The following is a 20700-nucleotide window of genomic DNA, read 5'->3' as shown; positions in this document are numbered from 1 at the left end:
TTGAATGACATTTATATTATGATGGAAAATTAAAAAGTTAGCCTTTTGTTTGTGCTTGCTGGTACAAATCCTATTGAAATGACAAAGAAAGATGAGAAAGAAATAAACAGGAAAATATATAATAATTTAAGAGGCTATCAAGCAAATCATGAAGGAGATAAATATGTAAATTCTAGTCACTTGGTTTTCCAGAGATTTGCATTTTCCCTTTGTTTTTGTGGATTCTATTGAAATATTCTCAGATGTTGTCTTTTAACCATAATTGAAGGTACTGTGCAAAAAGAGAAAGTTTGTTTTACTGATTTAAAAGCACTGTAAATTTTCAACAAAGATTAATTTGATATAATACCGGTATGATAGTAACTGAGGAAAAGTGTTCAAGTAAAATTGTGTTGTCTTTTTTTCTTTCAATTCTGTAACTTTTGCTCCATGTATTTTTTGGTAACAGCTTTATTGAGCTATAATTCACATACCATATAATTCACTTCTTTAAGTGTATATACTTCAGTGGGTTTTAATATATTCACAGAATCATGCAACTATTACTACAGTCAGTATTAGAACATTCCCTCCCTACGGCCCAAAGAACTCTATACCCATTAGTAATTACTTATTTCCCCTTAAAACTCATCCCCCAGCCTAGGCAACCATTAATCTACTTTCTTATTTTAGAGATTTGCCTATTCTGGACATTTTATATAAATGGAATCATGTGGTCCTTTGTGAATGAGTTTTCTTAGTATGATGCTTTATTTTTTTTTAAAGATTATTTATTTATTCATGAGACACAGAGAGAGACAGGCAGAGACATAGGCAGAGGGAGAAGCAGACTCCTTGCAGGGAGCCTGATGCAGGACTCAAACCCTGGACTCTGAGATCACGCCTTGAACTGAAGGCAGATGCTCTCAACTGCTGCCTCACCCAGGCGTCCCTAGCATGATAAACCACAAGGTTCATCCATGTGGTAGCATGTATACTATTACTTCATTTCTTTTTATTGCTAAATATTCCATTGTGTGGATAGATCATATTTATTTTAGCTATTCATAAGTTGATAGATGTTTGGATTATTTCTTTTTCTTTTCCTTTTTTTTTTTTAAGTAAGCTCCTTGCCCAACGTGGGGCTTGAACTCATGACTCTGGAATCAAGAGTGGCATACTCTGCCAATGAAATCAGCCAGGTGCCCCTGATTATTTCCTCTTTTTGGCTATTATGAATAATGTTATGAATATTTGGATGCAAATATTTGTGTGGACATTTTTTTTGTTGTAACGTCTATATTGCCTATTTGTGTATCTACTCTGGCTTTCATATGGTTGCTGTTTGGATGGTATCTTTTTTCATGTTTTTACTTTCGAGGTATTTGTATTTTTGTCTTTTTCCCCTTTTTTAAAAAAGATTTATTTGACAGAGTATGTGCAGCAGGGAGGGGCAGAGGGAGAGGGAGAGAGGAAAAATCTCAAGTGGATTCCATGCTGAGTGTGGGGCCTGACATTGGGCTTGATCCCACATCCATGAGACCACCATCTGAGTGAAATCAAGAATTGGATGCCCAACTGACTGAGCTACCCAGGTGTCCCAAGCTGTTTATATTTTTAAATCTAAAGCATGTTTCCTGTAGATAGCATATAGTTGAATCTTGTTTTTTTTTTTATCCAATTTGACATTCTCTCCTTTTTCATTAATCTATTAATATTTAATGTTGTTATGCATGGATTTAGTCTGTCATTTTAAAAATTTTTGTCTCATTTTTTTGTCCCCTTATTTTACTGCTTTCTTTTGAAATAAGTATTTTCTAATGTCACATTTTAATTTCTTTAATATTTTTTTTTCACTATTTAAAAAATTTACTTAGTGGTTGTTCTAGGGCTTACTATAATACATCTTTATCAGAATCTACTTCAGATAGGCAGCCCAGGTGGCTCAGCAGTTTAGTGCCGCCTTCAGCCCAGGGCCTGATCCTGGAGACCCGGAACTGAGTCCTGTGTCGGGCTCCCTGCATGCACCCTGCTTCTCCCTCTGCCTGTGTCTCTGCCTGTGTGTGTGTGTGTGTGTGTGTGTGTGTGTCTCATGAATAAATAAATAAAATCTTTAAAAAAGAATAAAAAGAATTTCAGATTTAGATTAACTTAATTTTAATGAGAAATAGGTACATTACTCCTATATAGCCCTATCTCCTCTTTCTCCTTTTTTGTACTTTTTGTACTGTTACTGTTATATATATATAAAACAAATATATTACTTTTATATATGTTATAAGCCTAATAATACACAGTTTATAATTTTTTTTGTAATTTTATGTGTTAAGCTAAGAAAGGTAAGCAAGTATATATTTATAGAGTTTGTCAAATTATCCTTCTAATCTACCATTTCTCAATTCTTTTCATTTGTTCCTTTGGATTAGAATTCCTATCTGATGTCATTTACTTATTCTTCTATCTCCTTTGTATTGTTAATGTTGAATATATTATATTTCTATATTTTATAGTCCCAACAATACACTCTTAAGATGTTATTTTATGCAGTTGCTTTTTTTTTCTTTTTTTTTTTTTTGAAGATTTTATTTATTCATGAAAGATACAGAGACAGAGAGAGGCAGAGACACACATAGGCAGAGGGAGAAGCAGGCTCCATGCAGGGAGCCCGATGTGGGACTCGATCCTGGGACTCCAGGATCACGCCCTGGGCCAAAGGCAGGTGCTAAACCACTGAGCCACCCAGGGATCCCTGCTTTTGCTTTTTCTTTTCTTTCTTTTCTTTTTTTTTTTTCTTTTCTTTTCTTTTTTCTTTTTTTCTTTTCTTTTCTTTCTTTTTTTTATTGCAGTTGTTTTTTAAGACGGTTAAGAAAGTCAGAGAAATAGTGTTTTTCTGTTTTTGAAAATTACATAATTACCTTTACTGCTGCTTGAGCGTATGTATGTATGTGTGCATGTGTGTGTGTCTGTGTCTGTCTTTGTCTTTGAATTGCCTTCTGGGTCATTTGCTTTCAGTTTGAAATTCCTTTAGTATTTCTTATAAGGTAGGTCCTATAGCAATGAAATCTCTGGTTTTGTTTTCTGAGAATGTTTTTATTTTCAGTTTTGAAAGACAGTTTTTACTAAAATCTTGGTTGACAGTTTTTTTCTTTTAGCAATTTGAGAACCGTTATTAATCTTACTAGCATTCCCTATACTTGGCAATGATATGTTTTTTCTTGTGCTGCTGTATTTTCTATTTATCTTTTACCATTTTTACTATGAGATGTGTTTGTGTTTATCTTATTTGGAATTTGTTGACTTTCTTGGATGTATGGATTGTTTATTGTCACATTTGGAAAGTTTCCAGCCATTATTTTTTCAAATATCTTTCCTTCTTGTTCTTTCTTCTCTTCCTCTGATGCTCCTATACACATCTTTTGGTGTGCTTAATGGTGTTCCCCATTTCTCTGAGGCTCTGATCATTCTTCTTCTCTCTGGTCTTTGGATTGTATATTCTTTTTCAGTCTATCTTCAGGTTTGTTGATTCTCTCTTCTGCCAGTTCAGATCTATTGTTGAGCCCCTGCAGTGAATTTTTCATTTTGTTTATAGTACTTTTTTTTTTTTTTTTAAAGGTAGGCTGTATACCCAGCATGAGTTTGAACTCATAAGCCTGAGATTAAGAGTTGCAGGCCCTACTGGCTAAGCCAGCCAGGCACCCCTATAGTACTTTTTGACTCTAGAATTTCCATTTGATTCTTTTTTATAATTTGTATGCCCTAATAGATATTTTATATTTGATGGACATAGTCATCATAGCTTTCTCTACTGTAAAAATGATTTCCATTATTCTTTAAACATTTATAATGGCTATTTTGAAGTTTTCAAAGTCTGTGTTTGAGTTTGTTCTGACCCCAGGAGGACTCTTCATGACCATCTCTTTCCTTGCTTTTCTCATGTGAACTGCTAGCTTATGGTTTATCTTTTTATTTTAATTAGAAGGAACCACCAGCCTCTTCTTATATGCTTACCACGAAATTCTCCATTATATTTGAAAGTGACCCTCCAGCCTCCTTTTTGTATCAGTAAAGTTTTAGACGTATTTTGGAAAGCTTATTTTCTCCTTCAGTGAATAGTGTTTTAGGTGATGATAAAGTAAGGAGGTAGTAGAACACAGGATTTGAGTGTGAGTAGAGAAAGGTTTAGTTCTGTTGACTGGCTTTTGGAAAGTCCTGAGCAATAAAATCTAATAATGCCAGAAAGGTATAGAATAAATCCATGCCAAAGAGTTTAGAATCTCTCCTGTAAGCCAGAAACGGGCAAGGTATGGCCTGTGAGCCAAATCCAGCATGAACTGTATGTATAGCCTAGGAATGAAGAATAGTTTTTACATTTTTGAAGGGACGTTTTTTGAAGGATGTTAAAAAGAAGTATGTAACAGAGACTCCATGTAGCCTGCAAAGTTGAAAATATTAGTAAGAAGTGTAAAAAAATTTTTGTATTTATTTATTTATATTTTAAGATTTTATTTATTTATTCATGAGAGACATTCAGAGAGAAGCAGAGACATAGGCAGAGGGAGAAGCAGGCTCCTCGCAGGGAGCCTGATGCAGGACTCAATCCCCCCAACACAGGATCACAACCTGAGCCAAAGGCAGACACTCAACCACTGAGCCACCCAGGCATCCCCCCAGTTTTTATTTATCTAGAGAGCAAGAAAACATGAAGAGGAGGAGGGGCAGAGGGAGAGGGAAAGAATCTCAAGCAGGCTCCACACCCAGCATGTAAGTTGACGTGGAGCTCCATCTCATGACCCTGAGATCATGACCTGAATCAAAATCAACAGTTGGTTGCTTATTGACTGAGCTACCCAGGCACCCCAAATTGAAAGTATTACTAAATATTTACTAACCCTTGCCATAAGCAATTGAACAGCAAATCTATTGAGCAGAGAAATAACTTGATCAAAGATAGGGACTTAGAATGAAGAGTCTGCAGGCAGTATCCTTTTTTTTTTTTAAGATTTTATTTATTCATGAGAGACAGAGAAAGAGGGGCAGAGAGAGGGGCAGAGTTACAGGTAGAGGGAGAAGCAGGCTCCTCCCAGAGAGCCTGATGTGGGACTTGATCCCCAGACCTGGGTTCACAGCCTGAGCCAATGGCAGATGCCCAACCACTAAGCCACCCAGGCGTCCCTGCTAGCAGTATCCTTAATCTAAACAGGTCTACTGCATGTACTGGGCTATGAAGATGAGCAAGGAGGCTATTAGCTAATTGAAGTCTGAGGATACTGGTTTTGCTCAAGGCCAATAGCATTGGGAATAGGAGGCTAGAACAAGATTTATATTGGGGACCATTGAAAACATTGCACAGAAAACACCTGAAAAAAAACAAATTTTTAGGTGAGGAGGGCAGGGGAAAGCCCAAGAGCACAGATTTACTGTAGAAAGTCATAAAGATGACTTTTCCCACAAATACAGAGAGTATAGATACCAGTAGATAGAAATAGAATGCTATTACTCAAACTGTAACCGTCTAATGGTATTAGTAGGTGTTCAATACAAAAAGCATTCAGTGGTCAAGTAAGTCTGGGAAATACTGGATAAAACAAAGTTCAACATATTTCATTATTGCTTGACTTCTAGTGCCTTTATCTGAAAATGTGTCAAAGAGGATGTTAGTATCTGTGTATTCCAAATTAATTTAACTCTGGAATGTTTTTGTTTTCCAAACCCAAGGAACATCTGTTAATTGTTGTGAAAGTGCTCTTTGGATAATGCTGATATAGAGATGTCTTGAGGTAGAAGAGGTGTAGAAGCTTAAATCCAATAGCTTTATCTTCTCAGCAAAGTAAGAAAAGTTGTAGAGTGTGGAAAATGTTGAAATTTCAGTTTGGAGGAGTCTAATATATAGTAAAGAGTTGAATAAAAGAATTGCTTTTATTAAAAACAGAACTATGATCCAGCAATTACGTTACTAGGTATTTACGCCAAAATACTAATTCAAAGGGAGACATGGATCCCAATGTTTATAGCAGCATTATCAACAATAGCCAAATGGAAAGAGCCCAAATGTCTATTAACTGGTGAGTAGATAAAGAAGATATGGTATATATATGGTGGACTACTACTCAGCAATAAAAAAGAATGAAATCTTGACATTTGCAATGATACGGGTGGAGCTCGAGAGTATTATGCTAAGCAAAATAAGTCAGAGAAAGAAAAATACCATGTTTTCACTCATGTGGAATTTAAGAAACCAAACAAACATGGAAGTAGGGTGCAAAATAAAGGAGAGGCAAACCAAGAAAGAGACTCTTAACTGTAGAGAACAAACTGATGGTTGGTTACCAGAGGGGAAGTGGGTGGGGGATGGGAGAAATAAGTGATGAGGATTAAGAAGGGCATTTGTGATGAACACTGGGTATTGTATGTAAGTGTTGAATTATGAAATTCTACACCTGAAAATAAAAAATTAAAAAAAAAAAGAAAGAAAACTAGCTCTTAGCTGGATGGACCCATTTGAAGTTAACAAGTGAGAATTTCTGGGTTTCTACTCCTAAAACTGGGTTGCAGAAGGATTAGAAAGTTGGTGTTCAAGAATCTCTTTGTCAGAAAGTTAGGGTCACTACGGAACCTTTACCGTTAGGGAGGTTAGGTTACAGTTAGAGTGCATTCTGGTAGAATTGAGGGACTGTGTTGCTTGCGATTACATTCCTCTGTATTTCCTGTAATTTGGGAGTTCGGTCTAGAAATTTGTTTAGATTCATTTGCTATTCTTTTGGCAAGAATACCTCATAGATGGTGGTTTGTATTTCTACCAGGAGGCACAGAATGTCCAGTTGTCTCTCGTCTTGGGATGTTAGTGCTATTGGTGGGGATTATCGTGTCATTCCCTTTTCATGTATTAGCTGAAATATTTATACAAAGAGAAATTTTTTTTTCCCATCTATTATCAGGTTACTCCGAGGAACAGTTAGAGTATGACTATTTATTTACCATGATTCAAGATAATCAGTTTGTTTCCTAACATTCTCCAAAGATGACCAGGGAGGTGTTTTTCTTTTTGTTTTTTAAAATATAATTATGAACTTACAGATTCAAATTTTTATGTGTTTCAGTGTATTTCAGTGTTTTTGTACTCTTTTGGATAAATACCCAGTAGTGCAAATACTGGATCATAGGGAGGTTCTATTTTTAACTTTTTGAGGAACCTTCATGTTGTTTTCCACAGTGACTGCACGAATTTTGCATTCCCACCAACATTGTAAGAGGGTTCCCCCTTTTCCCATAGTAATATTTTTTAATGTCGCCTATATCCTCTGTGCATTGTGCTGTCTGAATGCTCTTTATCAGAATTGAGAAGAAATCAGTAGGGTTAGTCAAATTAGTCATCTCTTTATAAAATATCGATCTTAAAACTACCATGTATAGTTATGTTTTGATTTTATGTATCCTTGTAAACAAGGCTAAATCTGCTCCTAATATATTTATTGTTTGGACTACAGAAGGTATTAAATTCAACTCTTAAATTTCTACACAAAACTTCTTTCAAAAATTTTATTTATATTCAAGTTAGTTCACATAGAGTGTCTAATATAGTGCATTATTAATTTCAGGGGTAAAATTTAGTGATCAGTTGCATACAACGCCCAGTGCTCATTCCATCACATGCTCTCCTTAATGCCCATCACCCAGTTACCCCATCCTCCCATCCCCTTCCCTGAAGTGCCCCTCAGATAAAACTTTTCTCATAGACCATTTTCTAGAGCAGTTACAGATTCACAGCAGAATTGAGGAGAAGGTACAGAGATTTCCTGTATACCCTTTCCCTACAGTCTTCTGTTATCACCATCTGCACCAGGGTGGTACAGTGGTTGTAGTGGATGATGTGCCTACACTGGCAGTGCATCATTTCACCCAGAGCCCATGGTTTTCTCTAGGGGTCTCTCTTGGTGTGGTCTGTTTTATGGGTTTGGACAGGTATAAATGACATGTACCCACCATTCCAGTAACTTACTGGGTGTCTTCACTGCCATCAGACTCCTCTGTGCTTTGCCTAGTCTTCCAATTCTCCCCTGAAGCCTTAATTTTTAAAATGTAATTTTAAAATGAGCTTATATTAAAACCTCGGAAGTTAATTTTATGCAGGTCATGTCAGCCCGTCCCTTTCAGTGAAAATAACTATTGGGAAATACTTGTAATGAAAGCACTACATCAATACTGTAGAATTGGAATCAGATGCCTTCATTTTCACATGCGAAGTCCATCATTTTTTTCTTCAATCTTTTATTATGCTAACAGGAATTTTATTGAGAAAATTTTGATGAGTAGCAGGTTAGTTTCAGGTATATAACATAATGATTTGATATTTATATATGTTGTGAACTGACCACAGTAAGTCTAGTTAACATCCAGTACCATACATAGTCACAAATATTTTTATTTGTGGTAAGTTTTAATATCTACTTAGCAGGTGCCAGATATGCAGTACAGCATTCTAAAGTGTGGTCACCATGCCTTATATTACGTCCTATGACTTACTTAGGAATTTTCTTTCTCAAGAGAAATTTTGATCACATCATAGTTTTCAGTCCTGTTCAGTTTAACAAAGAGAAATTTCGACCTTGTCATTTTACCTTAAACATGGAAGTGGCCGAGTCTACATTTGGATTATTGCCATCATTTGAGTGTGGACTCTCATGGGACAGTCTTCAACCAACTGTAATCTGCACTCAGAGAGGAGACTCCCTCATGCTGCCCTCGGACCTCTTTCTGGCCATATGATCTCTAGGTTTTATGAGAATATGAATTTGTTGAATAACTCTAAAAACAATTCAAGCAAAGGTTTAATCATCATTAACAGTATCTTATTGATGACACTCTCTACCAACATGCTGCTTTCTATAAAAGGTACCTGGTTTTTATGTGTATGGTTGACTCTCTTTTTCATTTTTTCCTTCAGTGCATTCCACTCTTTGTTCAACTTGTTTTGGAGAGATTAACCCGAGGAGTCAAAACTAGTGAGCTCCGTACCATGTGTCTTCAGGTTGCAATTGCTGCCTTGTACTACAACCCTGATTTGCTGCTACATACTTTAGAACAAATTCAGTTGCCTCACAACCCCGGACCTATAACTGTACAGTTTATAAATCAGTGGATGAATGATACAGATTGTTTTCTTGGGTATGTGTCTTTTGGATTTTACTCTACATTTCTGTTTCTGGAAAGTTGACTTTTAAAGGTATATAATAGCTTATAGAACGATGATTTTCGGGACGCCTGGGTAGCTTCTTAGGTTGAATGTCTGCCTTTGGCTCAGGTCATGATCCCAGGGTCCTGGTCCCTTGTTCAATGGGGAGCCGGCTTCTCACTCTGCCTGCCCTCCTCCTTGTGCTCTCTTTCAGTCAAATAAAATCTTTAAAAAATGATTTTCATTTTTAAGAATTATATTTAGTGTATTGTTTACATAATTTTTAGAGAATTACGAATGTATTTCAGGAGTATAACCTGGAAAGAATGCAGGCTTGGAAAATTAGATATAGCCTGTCCCTACTCGTTTTTGACTTATGTGATAGCATTACTAAGCAAAAAAAAATTAAGTGTCCATTGGGTTCCATGACTATTAAGTGTTTATGGGAATTGTGGTCAAGTTTGTAAGGAAAATTGCCAGTTCGGTAAAGATGTGTTGTCCCAGGATATTGAACTCTGTCCACCTAAGGGGAGCTTGTTCTTAAATGTGAGGTCAGAGAGAAGGATTATTCGTTGTTAGCTCAGGTGCTGTGCTGGTGGGAGAGTTTGTCTTTATGTGAAGCACTCCTGGTTTTCGAACTTAGGCAAAGTGAGATGCCAAGTAGCAGGTACATGCCCACCTTAAGAGACTCAACACCTGTTCATGATTGTGTTATGCTAGAATTTCAGCTCTGACGATGGCTTACTGGGAGGGTTATACCAAATATAGTCATCTTCTCGTTCTTAATAAACAACTTAGAAGAAACAGAAAAAATTATATAATGTATACTGGTCAAACTTTTTTCCTTCAGAATCAAATTTCCCTTATCCTGTGTTAAAGCAGAGAACATTTGATGGATTTAGCTAGAGCCATCAAGTTAAGCCTGCTTATTACATAGTGAATTTCTGAAGAGCTTTTGACAGGCACTTGGGGTTAGTGTACAGTATATGTGCTAAGAAACCTTATAGACTAATCTAATGCAGAAGGCAGAGTCTAAATTTTTCCTTTTCCCCATGGGGTAGGAATTTCATGCTGTCAAGTATAGGTATTCTTGCTTTAATAGAACTTGTTATGCCAAGCCCCAGATCTAGCACTAATATCAATCATAAATTGATATTATAAGATTTACCATATTAATCACAGACTTCTGTAGCTCTTTGATGATGATAATTGGTCTATAAAACTTGATTTATGTAAGGATTTCATATGATACAAAATAAGGGATATCTCTGTATAGTTCTATTCACTGAACCCTAAAATATACCTTGGCCATTTTTTCTTGTAGTTTCTTCAATTGTCATCATTTCTCATGAACACATCTTTTTCCTTTGTACTTTGTAGGCATCATGACCGGAAGATGTGTATAATAGGACTGAGTATCCTTTTGGAGTTGCAAAATCGACCTCCTGCAGTAGATGCTGTAGTGGGACAGATTGTGCCCTCAATTCTTTTCCTTTTCCTTGGCCTGAAGCAGGTCTGTGCTACCAGACAACTGGTGAACCGCGAAGATCGCTCAAAAGCAGAGAAGGCTGATATGGAAGAAAATGGTAAGGTCTTCTAATTGTAATGAATGCTAGAATTTGATTTTGATTTGAGCATGATTTTTTTTTTTTAATTTTAGTCTATTTAGAATCATTAAACAGTTACAGACTTTGGCTTGTTGCACATTTAACAAATATTTTGGGGTGGCTTTACATATCATGTGATATAAATTTAGATTTGTTCATTTTTTGGCTTTTTTTTAAGATTTTATTTATTTGGGGCAGTCCCGGTGGCGCAGCAGTTTAGCGCCGCCTGCAGCCCGGGGTGTGATCCTGGAGATCCAGGATCAAGTCCCATGTCGGGCTTCCTACATAGAGCCTGCTTGTCCCCCTGCCTGTGTCTCTGCCTCTCTCTCGCTCTCTCTGAATAAATAAACAAATAAAATCTTTTTTTTTAAAAGAGATTTTATTTATTCATTCATCAGAGACACAGAAAGAGAGGCAGAGACCTAGGCAGAGGGAGGAGAAGCAGGCTCCATTCAAGGAGCCCGATGCGGGACTTGATCCTGGGGATGTGAGACTTGATCCTGGGAATCCGGGATCATGCCCTGAGCCAAAGGCAAATTCTCAACCACTGAGCCACCCACGTGTCCCATTTTTGGACATTTTTTTTTAATTGGAGTTCAATTTGCCAACATATAGCATAACACCCAGTGCTCATCCCATCAAGTGCCCCCCTCAGTGCCCGCCAACCAGTCACCCCCACCCACCTCCCTTTCCACCACCCCTTGTTTGTTTCCCAGAGTTAGGAGTCTCTCATGTTCTGTCTCCCTTACTGATATTTCCCCTCATTTTTTCTCCTTTCCCCTTTATTCCCTTTCACTATTTTTTATATTCCCCAAATGAATGAGACCATATAATGTTTGTCCTTCTCCGATTGACTTACTTCACTCAGCATAATACCCTCCAGTTCCATCCATGTAGAAGCAAATGGTGGGTATTTGTCGTTTCTGATGGCTGAGTAATATTCCATTGTATACGTAGACCACATCTTCTTTATCCATTTCTCTTTTGACGGACACCGAGGCTCCTTCCACAGTTTGGCTATTGTGGCCATTGCTGCTATAAACATCGGGGTGCAGGTGTCCCGGCGTTTCATTGCATCTGTATCTTTGCGGTAAATCCCCAGCAGTGCAATGGCTGGGTCATAGGGCAGGTCTATTTTTAACTCTTTGAGGAACCTCCACATAGTTTTCCAGAGTGGCTGTACCAGTTCACATTCCCACCAACAGTGTAAGAGGGTTCCCCTTTCTCCGCATCCTTTCCAACATTTGTGGCTTCCTGCCTTGTTAATTTTCCCCGTTCTCACTGGTGTGAGGTGGTATCTCATTGTGGTTTTGATTTGTATTTCCCTGATGGCAAGTGATGCAGAGCATTTTCTCATGTGCGTGTTGGCCATGTCTATGTCTTCGTCTGTGAGATTTCTCTTCATGTCTTTTGCCCATTTCATGATTGGATTGTTTCTTTGGTGTTGAGTTTAATAAGTTCTTTATAGATCTTGGAAACTAGCCCTTTATCTGATAGGTCATTTGCAAATCTCTTCTCCCATTCTGTAGGTTGTCTTTTAGTTTTGTTGACTGTATCCTTTGCTGTGCAGAAGCTTCTTATCTTGATAAAGCCCCAATAGTTCATTTTTGCTTTTGTTGCTCTTGCCTTCATGGATGTATCTTTTTTTTTTTTTAATTTTTATTTATTTATGATAGTCACAGAGAGAGAGAGAGGCAGAGACACAGGCAGAGAGAGAAGCAGGCTCCAAAAACCGGGAGCCCGACGTAGGATTCGATCCCGGGTCTCCAGGAGCGCGCCCTGCCCCAAAGGCAGGCGCCAAACCGCTGCGCCACCCAGGGATCCCTTCACGGATGTATCTTGCAAGAAGTTACTGTGGCCAAGTTCAAAAAGGGTGTTGCCTGTGTTTTCCTCTAGGATTTTGATGGAATCTCGTCTCACGTTTAGATCTTTCATCCATTTTGAGTTTATTTTTGTGTATGCTGTAAGAGAATGATCTAGTTTCATTCTTCTGCATGTGGATGTCCAGTTTTCCCAACACCATTATTGAAGAGACTTTTTTCCAGTGGATGGTCTTTTCTCCTTTGTTGAATATTAGTTGACCATAAAGTTGAGGGTCCACTACTGGATGCTCTATTCTGTTCCATTGATCTATGTGTCTGTTTTTGTGCCAGTACCACACTGTCTTGATGAACACAGCTTGGTAGCACAACCTGAAATCTAGCATTGTAATGCCCCCAGCTATGGTTTTCTTTTTTAAAATTCCCCCGGCTATTTGGGGTCTTTTCTGATTCCACACAAATCTTAAGATAATTTGTTCCACCATTTTTGGACATTTAAATTAAATTATTTTGAGCTTAATGAATTTCATTACACTCTAGGAAATACAAATACATTTGTAACAGAATCAAATGATTTTGACAAGAAGTTAGCAACCAGTATTTCATTTTCTTGTTTGTGCCAACAGTCTCAGTGGAGTCCCCAGCATGAATTAAATGAACCATTAGTTAAGAGAAGTGTCACAATAGCAGATTAATAGAGAGTGCCCGATATGTTTTTCTTTAATGGTTCTTAATCAGAAATTGTAATTGGGAGATAGTTATGGTTCATACATTGATAAATTTAGAATAAAGTACACAAATGAAGGTTATTTGCTTAATGGAAAGTCAGAATAAGATTGTTAGAGTCAAGGATATAAGTTCTTTATTTTATTTGATGATACTGCCAAAAACTACTTACTTGGGCCCAGGAGGAAACATAACCAACTCCAAATGAAATTTTTCCTCTTTTGGTTTGAAACAGACATTTCTTTAGATGAGAAAAATCAGAACTTATTATAGAAAACATACTTCTTTATTTTTGATGCTAAATTCTATGGTCTTAGCAAATGTAGATTTAAAACATTTTGCATTTAACTGGCATCATCTGGGTTTGTTCATGTACAAGGAATGGTACCCTTCGCTAACCCAGAGCACATCTTCTGATCTAATTTATTTTTGTTTCTTAAATTTTCTTTTGAGAGAGAGGGAGAGCACACATGTGCACACACATGAACTGAGGTGGGGGAAGAGCGGTGCGGCAGAGGCATAGGGAGAATCTGAACCATGCCCAGTGCAGAGCTGGATGTGAGGGTCAGGCTCATGACCCTGAGATAGTGACCTGAGCCGAAATCAAGAGTCAGGTGCTTAACCAACTGAGCCACCCAGGCACCTCTAATTTGTTTTTCTGAATATTATGTAGGACTTTTGCAGTAATGTTTATTAGAAGGGTTTTTTTTTTTCCTAAGTGTAGGCCAACAATTACAGAATTCCTTTTTTTTTTCAGAGAGTTATAGTATTCTCTAATTTTTTGTTTTGTAAACTGTTGGTTTACTTTTTAAAGATTTTATTTATTTATTCGTGAGAGACACACCTCTCTTAGGGGGAAGCAGGCTTTCTTAGGCAGCCTGATATGACACTCGATCCTAGGACCCCGTGATCACAACCTGAGCCACCCATGCACCCCTGAAAACTGTTGGTTTATTTTTATTTAAAGATTTTATTTATTCATGACACACACACATACACACACACACACAGAGGCAGAGACACAGGCAGAGGGAGAAGCAGGCTCCATGCAGGGAGCCCGATGTGGGACTCGATCCTGGGTGTCCAGGATTATGCCCTGGGCTGAAGGCAGGCGCTAAACCGTTGAGCCACCCAGGGATCTCTAAAGTGTTGGTTTATAACTAATATGACTTGAGAAAAAATTTTCTAGTACTTTCCCAAATTTTTCTTTTGAATTTCCACTGAAGTATAAAATGATTAATTAGGTTTTGTTTTTTGTTTTTTTTTTTAGGAAAGGTATTTCTTAACGTCTTTGTAATTGTACCTTTGTCATGTATGTATGATCAAAACTATGATTTCTTGCCTTATCCCTAAGACAACTTTGCAGTTTAATTCAGGTGCTTCAGTGTGGTATGCTTTATAGAACTATTTTTGGAATACTATTGCCTAGTTTGGGTTTTTCCCTCTTAGGTTGATTTTGTTATGCGTTTACTATCTCCTGGTTATTTACAGTACTGGGCTAACTGCTTATAACAGATCAGTACTGAAAATAGAAACAGAATCCATGATGATAATTCAGCTTTCAACTTTTCAATCCACTATTTTTTTCTTTATATTTCTATAGTTTTCTGTTTCTCTTAGCAGAAATGGTCTCATCTGAGCACTTCTAAGCAGTTCATCATCAACTTAGGTAACAAGAGACCAAATTATCAGTGGGAGATCATTGTTATTTAAAACACATGCAGGGCAGCCTGGGTGGCTCAGCAGTTTAGCGCCACCTTCGGCCCAGGGCATGATCCTGGAGACCCAGGATGGAGTCCCACATCGGGCTCCCTGCATGGAGCCTGCTTCTCCCTCTGCCTGTGTCTCTGCCTCTCTCTCTCTCTCTCTGTTTCTCATGAGTAAATAAATAAAATCTTAAAATAAAAAACAACCCACATGCATTGGCTGCACAGTTGTCTTTTTTTTTTACAAAAAATTTGAGACCCTGATTAAATAGCATTTTTATATTAAAGAGTATGAGGCAGCCATTGCCAAACAGTAGTAATGTCCAGCAGACACTAGATTTTAGGGATACCTGGAAACTGTTTTTAGTGAGAGGATTAAGTCATCTTCAACTTAGCAAACTATGATAAAGGTTTATTTTTAGAATTTCATGTAAACATAGGTGGTAGTTTTAACATTTCCAGAATGTTTTGTCCTTTTGTGTTTTCATTCCTCTTAAATAATTAATGGATTCACAGAGGAGATTTCAAGTGATGAAGAGGAGACAAATGTAACCGCCCAAGCGATGCAGTCAAATAATGGAAGAGGTGAAGATGAGGAGGAGGAGGATGATGACTGGGATGAAGAAGTATTGGAAGAAACTGCCCTTGAGGGATTCAGCACTCCACTTGACCTTGATAACAGTGTGGATGAATATCAATTTTTTACACAAGCTCTGCTAAGTATGTCTTTATTCCTTAAATCTTTAGATATTTTCTCTAAGCTCTATCTTCATTTCCTTCTGTTAGAAGTTGTTTTGGGATCTTCCCAGAATTGGCTTAGATGTTAAATTTGGTTTTAGTTGTACTGAGTTTGTGGTTAGCTGTCCAAATGGAGAAACCCGGGAGCTTAGGGGTTAGTTTTGCCTAAAAGTACCGATTTGAGTTCTTGGTGTGGGAGTAATGCTATAGCTGCAGGTATTGTGAGAATCTGGAGGGAAATGGCAGCACCTGAGTAGAGGTATTTGCCAAGATCTGGAATTTAGGGAGCACACTTAGTAAAACATAACTAAGGGGCGGGGGGTGGGGGTGGGGGGAAGAGATGGCGAAAGAGGCAGAGGACTGGGCAGAGCAGAGTTTTGCCATGTCTTGACCTTCCTCTGATAGCCCCACGTGGTTGGATATTTCTGAGTCGGGTACTCAGAAATTATCCTTTGCTGGAATAAGTTTTGCCACTTTGTGTTTGTTACGGTCTCGTACTCTTTGTCTCTACCTGTACGATGAAGTGATTGCAGACTTTGATCATGTCACTTCTGTTCTCTGAAATGATCATTGTCACTAGATTCTCTTTTTCTTCTCTTCTGCTCCCCGTGGCCCCCAAATGCAACAGCTGTGCAGAATCGTGATGCTGCCTGGTACCAACTACTCATGGCGCCACTCAGTGAGGACCAGAGGAGGGCGCTGCAGGAGGTGTACACCCTGGCGGAGCACCGGAGGACAGTAGCAGGTCAGCCAGCCAGATTTCTAGATCAGAGGGCATGCATTAGCGGGCCAGTAGTCAGTCTTGTGGCACCTAAAGACTGTTTTAAAAATTGTTAGAGGTCAACTTTGCAAGATAATAAGGAATTATTATTGTAGGATTTTTAAAAATTGTTTTTAATCACTCATGATAACTGAGCTCTGCAAAATCCTGTGCATTAATATGTGTCTTTTAGTGGTGCTGTTATTTAGGTACTTACCCTCTATTTTAGAGCCAAAGTTAAGACGTAAAGGTGGGGATGAGTCTTGGTTAGGGAGAGTTAATCAGTTGATCACCCATCTAAAGGTCTTAACCATACACAGATAGACTAAAGGCCTTTCACGAGTTCTTGCAAGGAGCTTGTCTTCCCAGAAATGCAACACTCTTCATTTCTTTTTGCTGGGCTTGACATGTTGGGAGTTCTTGTCGATTTTCAGTTTTTGACCTGGAGAAATTATTTTGTGCAGACATTATTGTGGTCACTCCTAGAAAACAAATGGAGAAGATTTTGTAATTACAAAACTGTTTTTAGTGGAAAACATCATGGAGCAGGCACCTGTGATTTAGAGCCTAAGTTCTGCATAGACTTCAGTTGTCAGCCCTGCACAGTCTGTATCAGTCCCCCGGATATGAGAATTCTGGGCACTTCCAACAGTCTCTGGATCTATGAAAATACAACTTTGAGACTGGTTTTCATTTTGCTTATTTTTACTGGAAGTTGAGTTAGGGGAGGTAAAGTTTTTGTGGGTTTTTTTTTTTTTTTTTTGGCAGTTTTTCTGGGATAGTAAACCTAACTACTTACTCACATAGCCCTGTTAAAGGCTAATGCTCAGTGACTTGCTGGCAAGATGGCTGAGTAGGAAGACCTCAAGCTCACCTCATCCTACCGATACAATTAGGTAACACTCACGTCAGAGTAAATGACCCAGGAAATGACTTGAAGACTGGCAGAACAAATGAAAATCAGTAACACAAGAAACAAGTGTAGGTGCGGGTGTGAAGAAAAAAGGAACATTCGTACACTGTTGACGGGAATGCAAATTGGTGCAGCCACTGTGGCAAACAGTGTGGGGGTTCCTCAGGAAGCTACAACTAGAGCTACCATATGATCCAGTGATTGTACTACTGGTATTTACCCAAACAATACAAAAACACTAATTTGAAGAGACATATGTATCCCTATGTTTACTGCAGCATTATTTATAGTAGCGAAATTGTTGGAGCAGCCTAGATGTCTATTGATAGATGAATGGATAGAGAAGATGGCGTGTGTATATATACAGTGGAATATTATTCAGCTATAAATAAGAATGAAATCCTGTCATGTGCCACAGTATGGATGGATCTAGAGAGTAAAATGCTAAGTAAAATAAGCCAGAGTATGACAAATACCATATGATTTCACTTAAATTCCACATATAAGAAACAAATTAACAAAGGGGGAAGAAAAAGACCAACAAAAAACAGACTCTTAACTATTGAGAACGGATATGGTTTCCAGAGGGGAGCTGGGTGGGGGATGTGGGAAGTAGGTGAAGGGGATTAAGTACACTTATCTTGAGGAACATTGAGTAATATATGGAAGTGTTGAATCACTGTACTGTACACCTGAAACGAATATAACACTATTTGTGAACTACACTAGAATTTAAACAAGTCTACTGCTCATTTGGGCAGAATAGTATCATGAGTCATGTTCCTTCACAATGCTAAGTATAAAGAACTCTAGCTCATTTGAGGTTATTTCTAACTTTGTCACCTTAAATACTCTTTCCCCCCCTCGCTAGAGGCAAAGAAGAAGATTGAACAACAGGGAGGCTTCACGTTTGAAAATAAAGGAGTCCTGTCTGCATTTAACTTTGGGACTGTGCCTGGCAACAACTGAAAGAGGGAACGTCAGCCAACCAAATGTCATCCCACATTGTACTTAACTTCACCAGGGGGATGTGAAGGTCGCGGGGAGGAAAAGAGTGGGCTGCTCTTCAGCACCCACCTGCTGTGCCCATTAACTTGGGCATCAGGCAGCACTTTTATCCACTCCCTCTTCCCCTTTGACCTTTCTCACCCCGAAATATAGATTCTAAGCAGCTACTGTAATGTATGAAATTAAAAGAAGACATCATCAGTGAACAGAAAAGGACAAATCCTATTCTCCAAAGGATGAATGACCAAGGTGGTTGTAGAGGATTGAATCGAATTGCACGTCTCAGGTTTCCGCCATGCAGAATCAATGGGGTTATGGGATAACAGTGCCTTCTGTTGTACAGGAATTATCTGAAAAATTTTTTTGGAGTGCATTGCAATTTTTTTTAAAGCATAAAACATATTTCTAGATATAATGTAAACTTTGGCTATATGTTGACTTATTCTGCATTTTACCATGTGAATTTACTGTTAGGCAGTTAGCTACAAGTCACTCTGGTTTCAAAAACATCCCTGCTCCCCTCGCTCCTCCTGCTGCAGGGAGCTGGTTTCAGGGGTTGGAAAATATGCACTGGCTCTGGGTTTTCATCAAATGTTTTGTGGCTTTCCTAATAAGTGTCTTAGTCCCTCTTCTGTCATGTTTTTGAGCCCTAAGAGAGGTGGTATTTCTTTTGGAGTCAGCAAATATGAATACAAATTTCATTTATAACCTGATAAGTGCAGGACTCAAAGGTTTCTTGGCAGCAAGTGGCAGGAACTCTTTAGTTACTGGAATTAACAGTAAGCCCGAGTATATTCTGAATCATGTACTTAATTATGTAATGAATTGATAATTATACTAAAGCACATTGAACTTCTCTGAGAAAGGTGCTGCCTAAGCACGTGCTCTTGGGGCTTGCATTTTTAACATACCATTCCAAGCTATGTTGGACCTAGGTCCAAAACATTTTCTAACAAAATCTTTTTATCTAGGATAAAGACCCAAATGAATTTAACTTCTACTTCTCACACGTCTGAATTTTCTCCTACCTAACTCATTCTAGTCTTTATTTTAGCTAAGTTCAGCTTGTTACTTTTTTCACGGGGTGGGCTCTTGGTCAGCTGCACTCTTAGATGGTAATGATGCCTACAGGAAATATTGCAGATGGAGCTTATCACTGTTTTTCTGAACAAATTCAAGACTGAAATATGGATCATAGTGTTTTCATACAGTAAGGTGAAAGTGTATTTTCAAAACGATGTATTATTGGATGTGATACAGTTTTCCATTTTGTGAAATGTCTGCAGCTTACAGTTCCCCTCAGTGACTGGAGAAATTTTCTCCAGGTGTTTCCTATATCACTATCCCTTGTTAATATTAACTCTTTTTAGAAGTTTAGGTTATTTAAGTAGTTTTTACAGAAGTAGCCTAAGAAGCCATGAGTTTCAGAGTTAAATGATCCCTCTCTTTCCTCTGTCCCTGAGGCATTGATAGTGAATTTGCCAGCTGGCAGAAGAGAAAGATGGCACGGGGGGGGGGTGCATTTTAGATATCTTAAGCTTTGAAACTCTTCTTGTTCTCCCCATGTCCAAAACGGTTTATTTTAACATAAATAATATGCCTTCACACTGGATTGTAAAAGGCATGTGATTTTATTTTTGTGAGGTATTGTCTTCTGCAGTATTAAAGGGAAAGAGATGTTAATGTGTATCATCCTATCTTGTTTTTGAAGCCAGGGTAGTTGTATAATTTTGTTACCAGCAGTGCTAACCTGAATGTGATCTGGTTACCTTGGAAATGCAGGAACTTATATGAATGTACTGTAAAATAAAACACAGACTGATTCCCAGGATTCTGAACCCCTCTGCGTGGAATGTTTTCTAACATGTGGAGGTACTTTAAGCAAGTGTTAAAAATCCAGCAGTGTGTTTTCCTGATTTGGGGAGAGGTAGAGCAAGGTAGCTGCTGGCTTGGGAGGGTAATGGGCTCATCAGGAGCAGCTAGAGTGGGGAGTGGCTGGGAGCTAAAGCCTATCTATCTCATAAACCATGGTGTCCCAGTGAGAAGGATAGAAGCTCTGAAAAGGCAAAGGTTCAGTAAGCCACATCAGGACCTTGAAGGAAAATTAAAAAGGCGTTGGAGATTAGGCGAAGTCAAATTTGAGAGGAATGGGGACTCCCAGGGAAGATGGCAGGATAGAAGGAGCCTTAGCTCACCTACTCCTGTGGCTATGCCTAGATAAAACCCACACGAGTGTGAACAACTGCGAAAAGCTGACGACTGGCAGAAGAGACT

At 38.3% G+C, this 20700-nt stretch overlaps 1 protein-coding gene across 4 annotated transcripts in view; it reads left to right on the top strand.

Moving 5' to 3' along the window:
• Positions 1-20257, top strand: part of IPO8 (importin 8) — a 70623-nt gene extending 50366 nt beyond the window's left edge. For all 4 annotated transcript variants that reach the window (XM_055318731.1, XM_055318734.1, XM_055318733.1 and 1 more), the window contains 5 exons: positions 8921-9141; positions 10529-10734; positions 15524-15727; positions 16374-16490; positions 18290-20257. In XM_055318731.1, coding sequence (XP_055174706.1) covers positions 8921-9141; positions 10529-10734; positions 15524-15727; positions 16374-16490; positions 18290-18387 — 846 coding nt within the window. In that variant the 3' untranslated portion in view covers positions 18388-20257. The remainder of the gene's footprint in view (positions 1-8920; positions 9142-10528; positions 10735-15523; positions 15728-16373; positions 16491-18289) is intronic.
• The last annotated feature ends 443 nt before the right edge of the window (positions 20258-20700 follow it).

Source organism: Nyctereutes procyonoides, unplaced genomic scaffold (assembly GCF_905146905.1).
Source record: "Nyctereutes procyonoides isolate TBG_1078 unplaced genomic scaffold, NYPRO_anot_genome, whole genome shotgun sequence".
Taxonomy (NCBI): Eukaryota; Metazoa; Chordata; class Mammalia; order Carnivora; family Canidae; genus Nyctereutes; species Nyctereutes procyonoides.
This window is presented reverse-complemented; position numbering and strand designations above follow the sequence as displayed.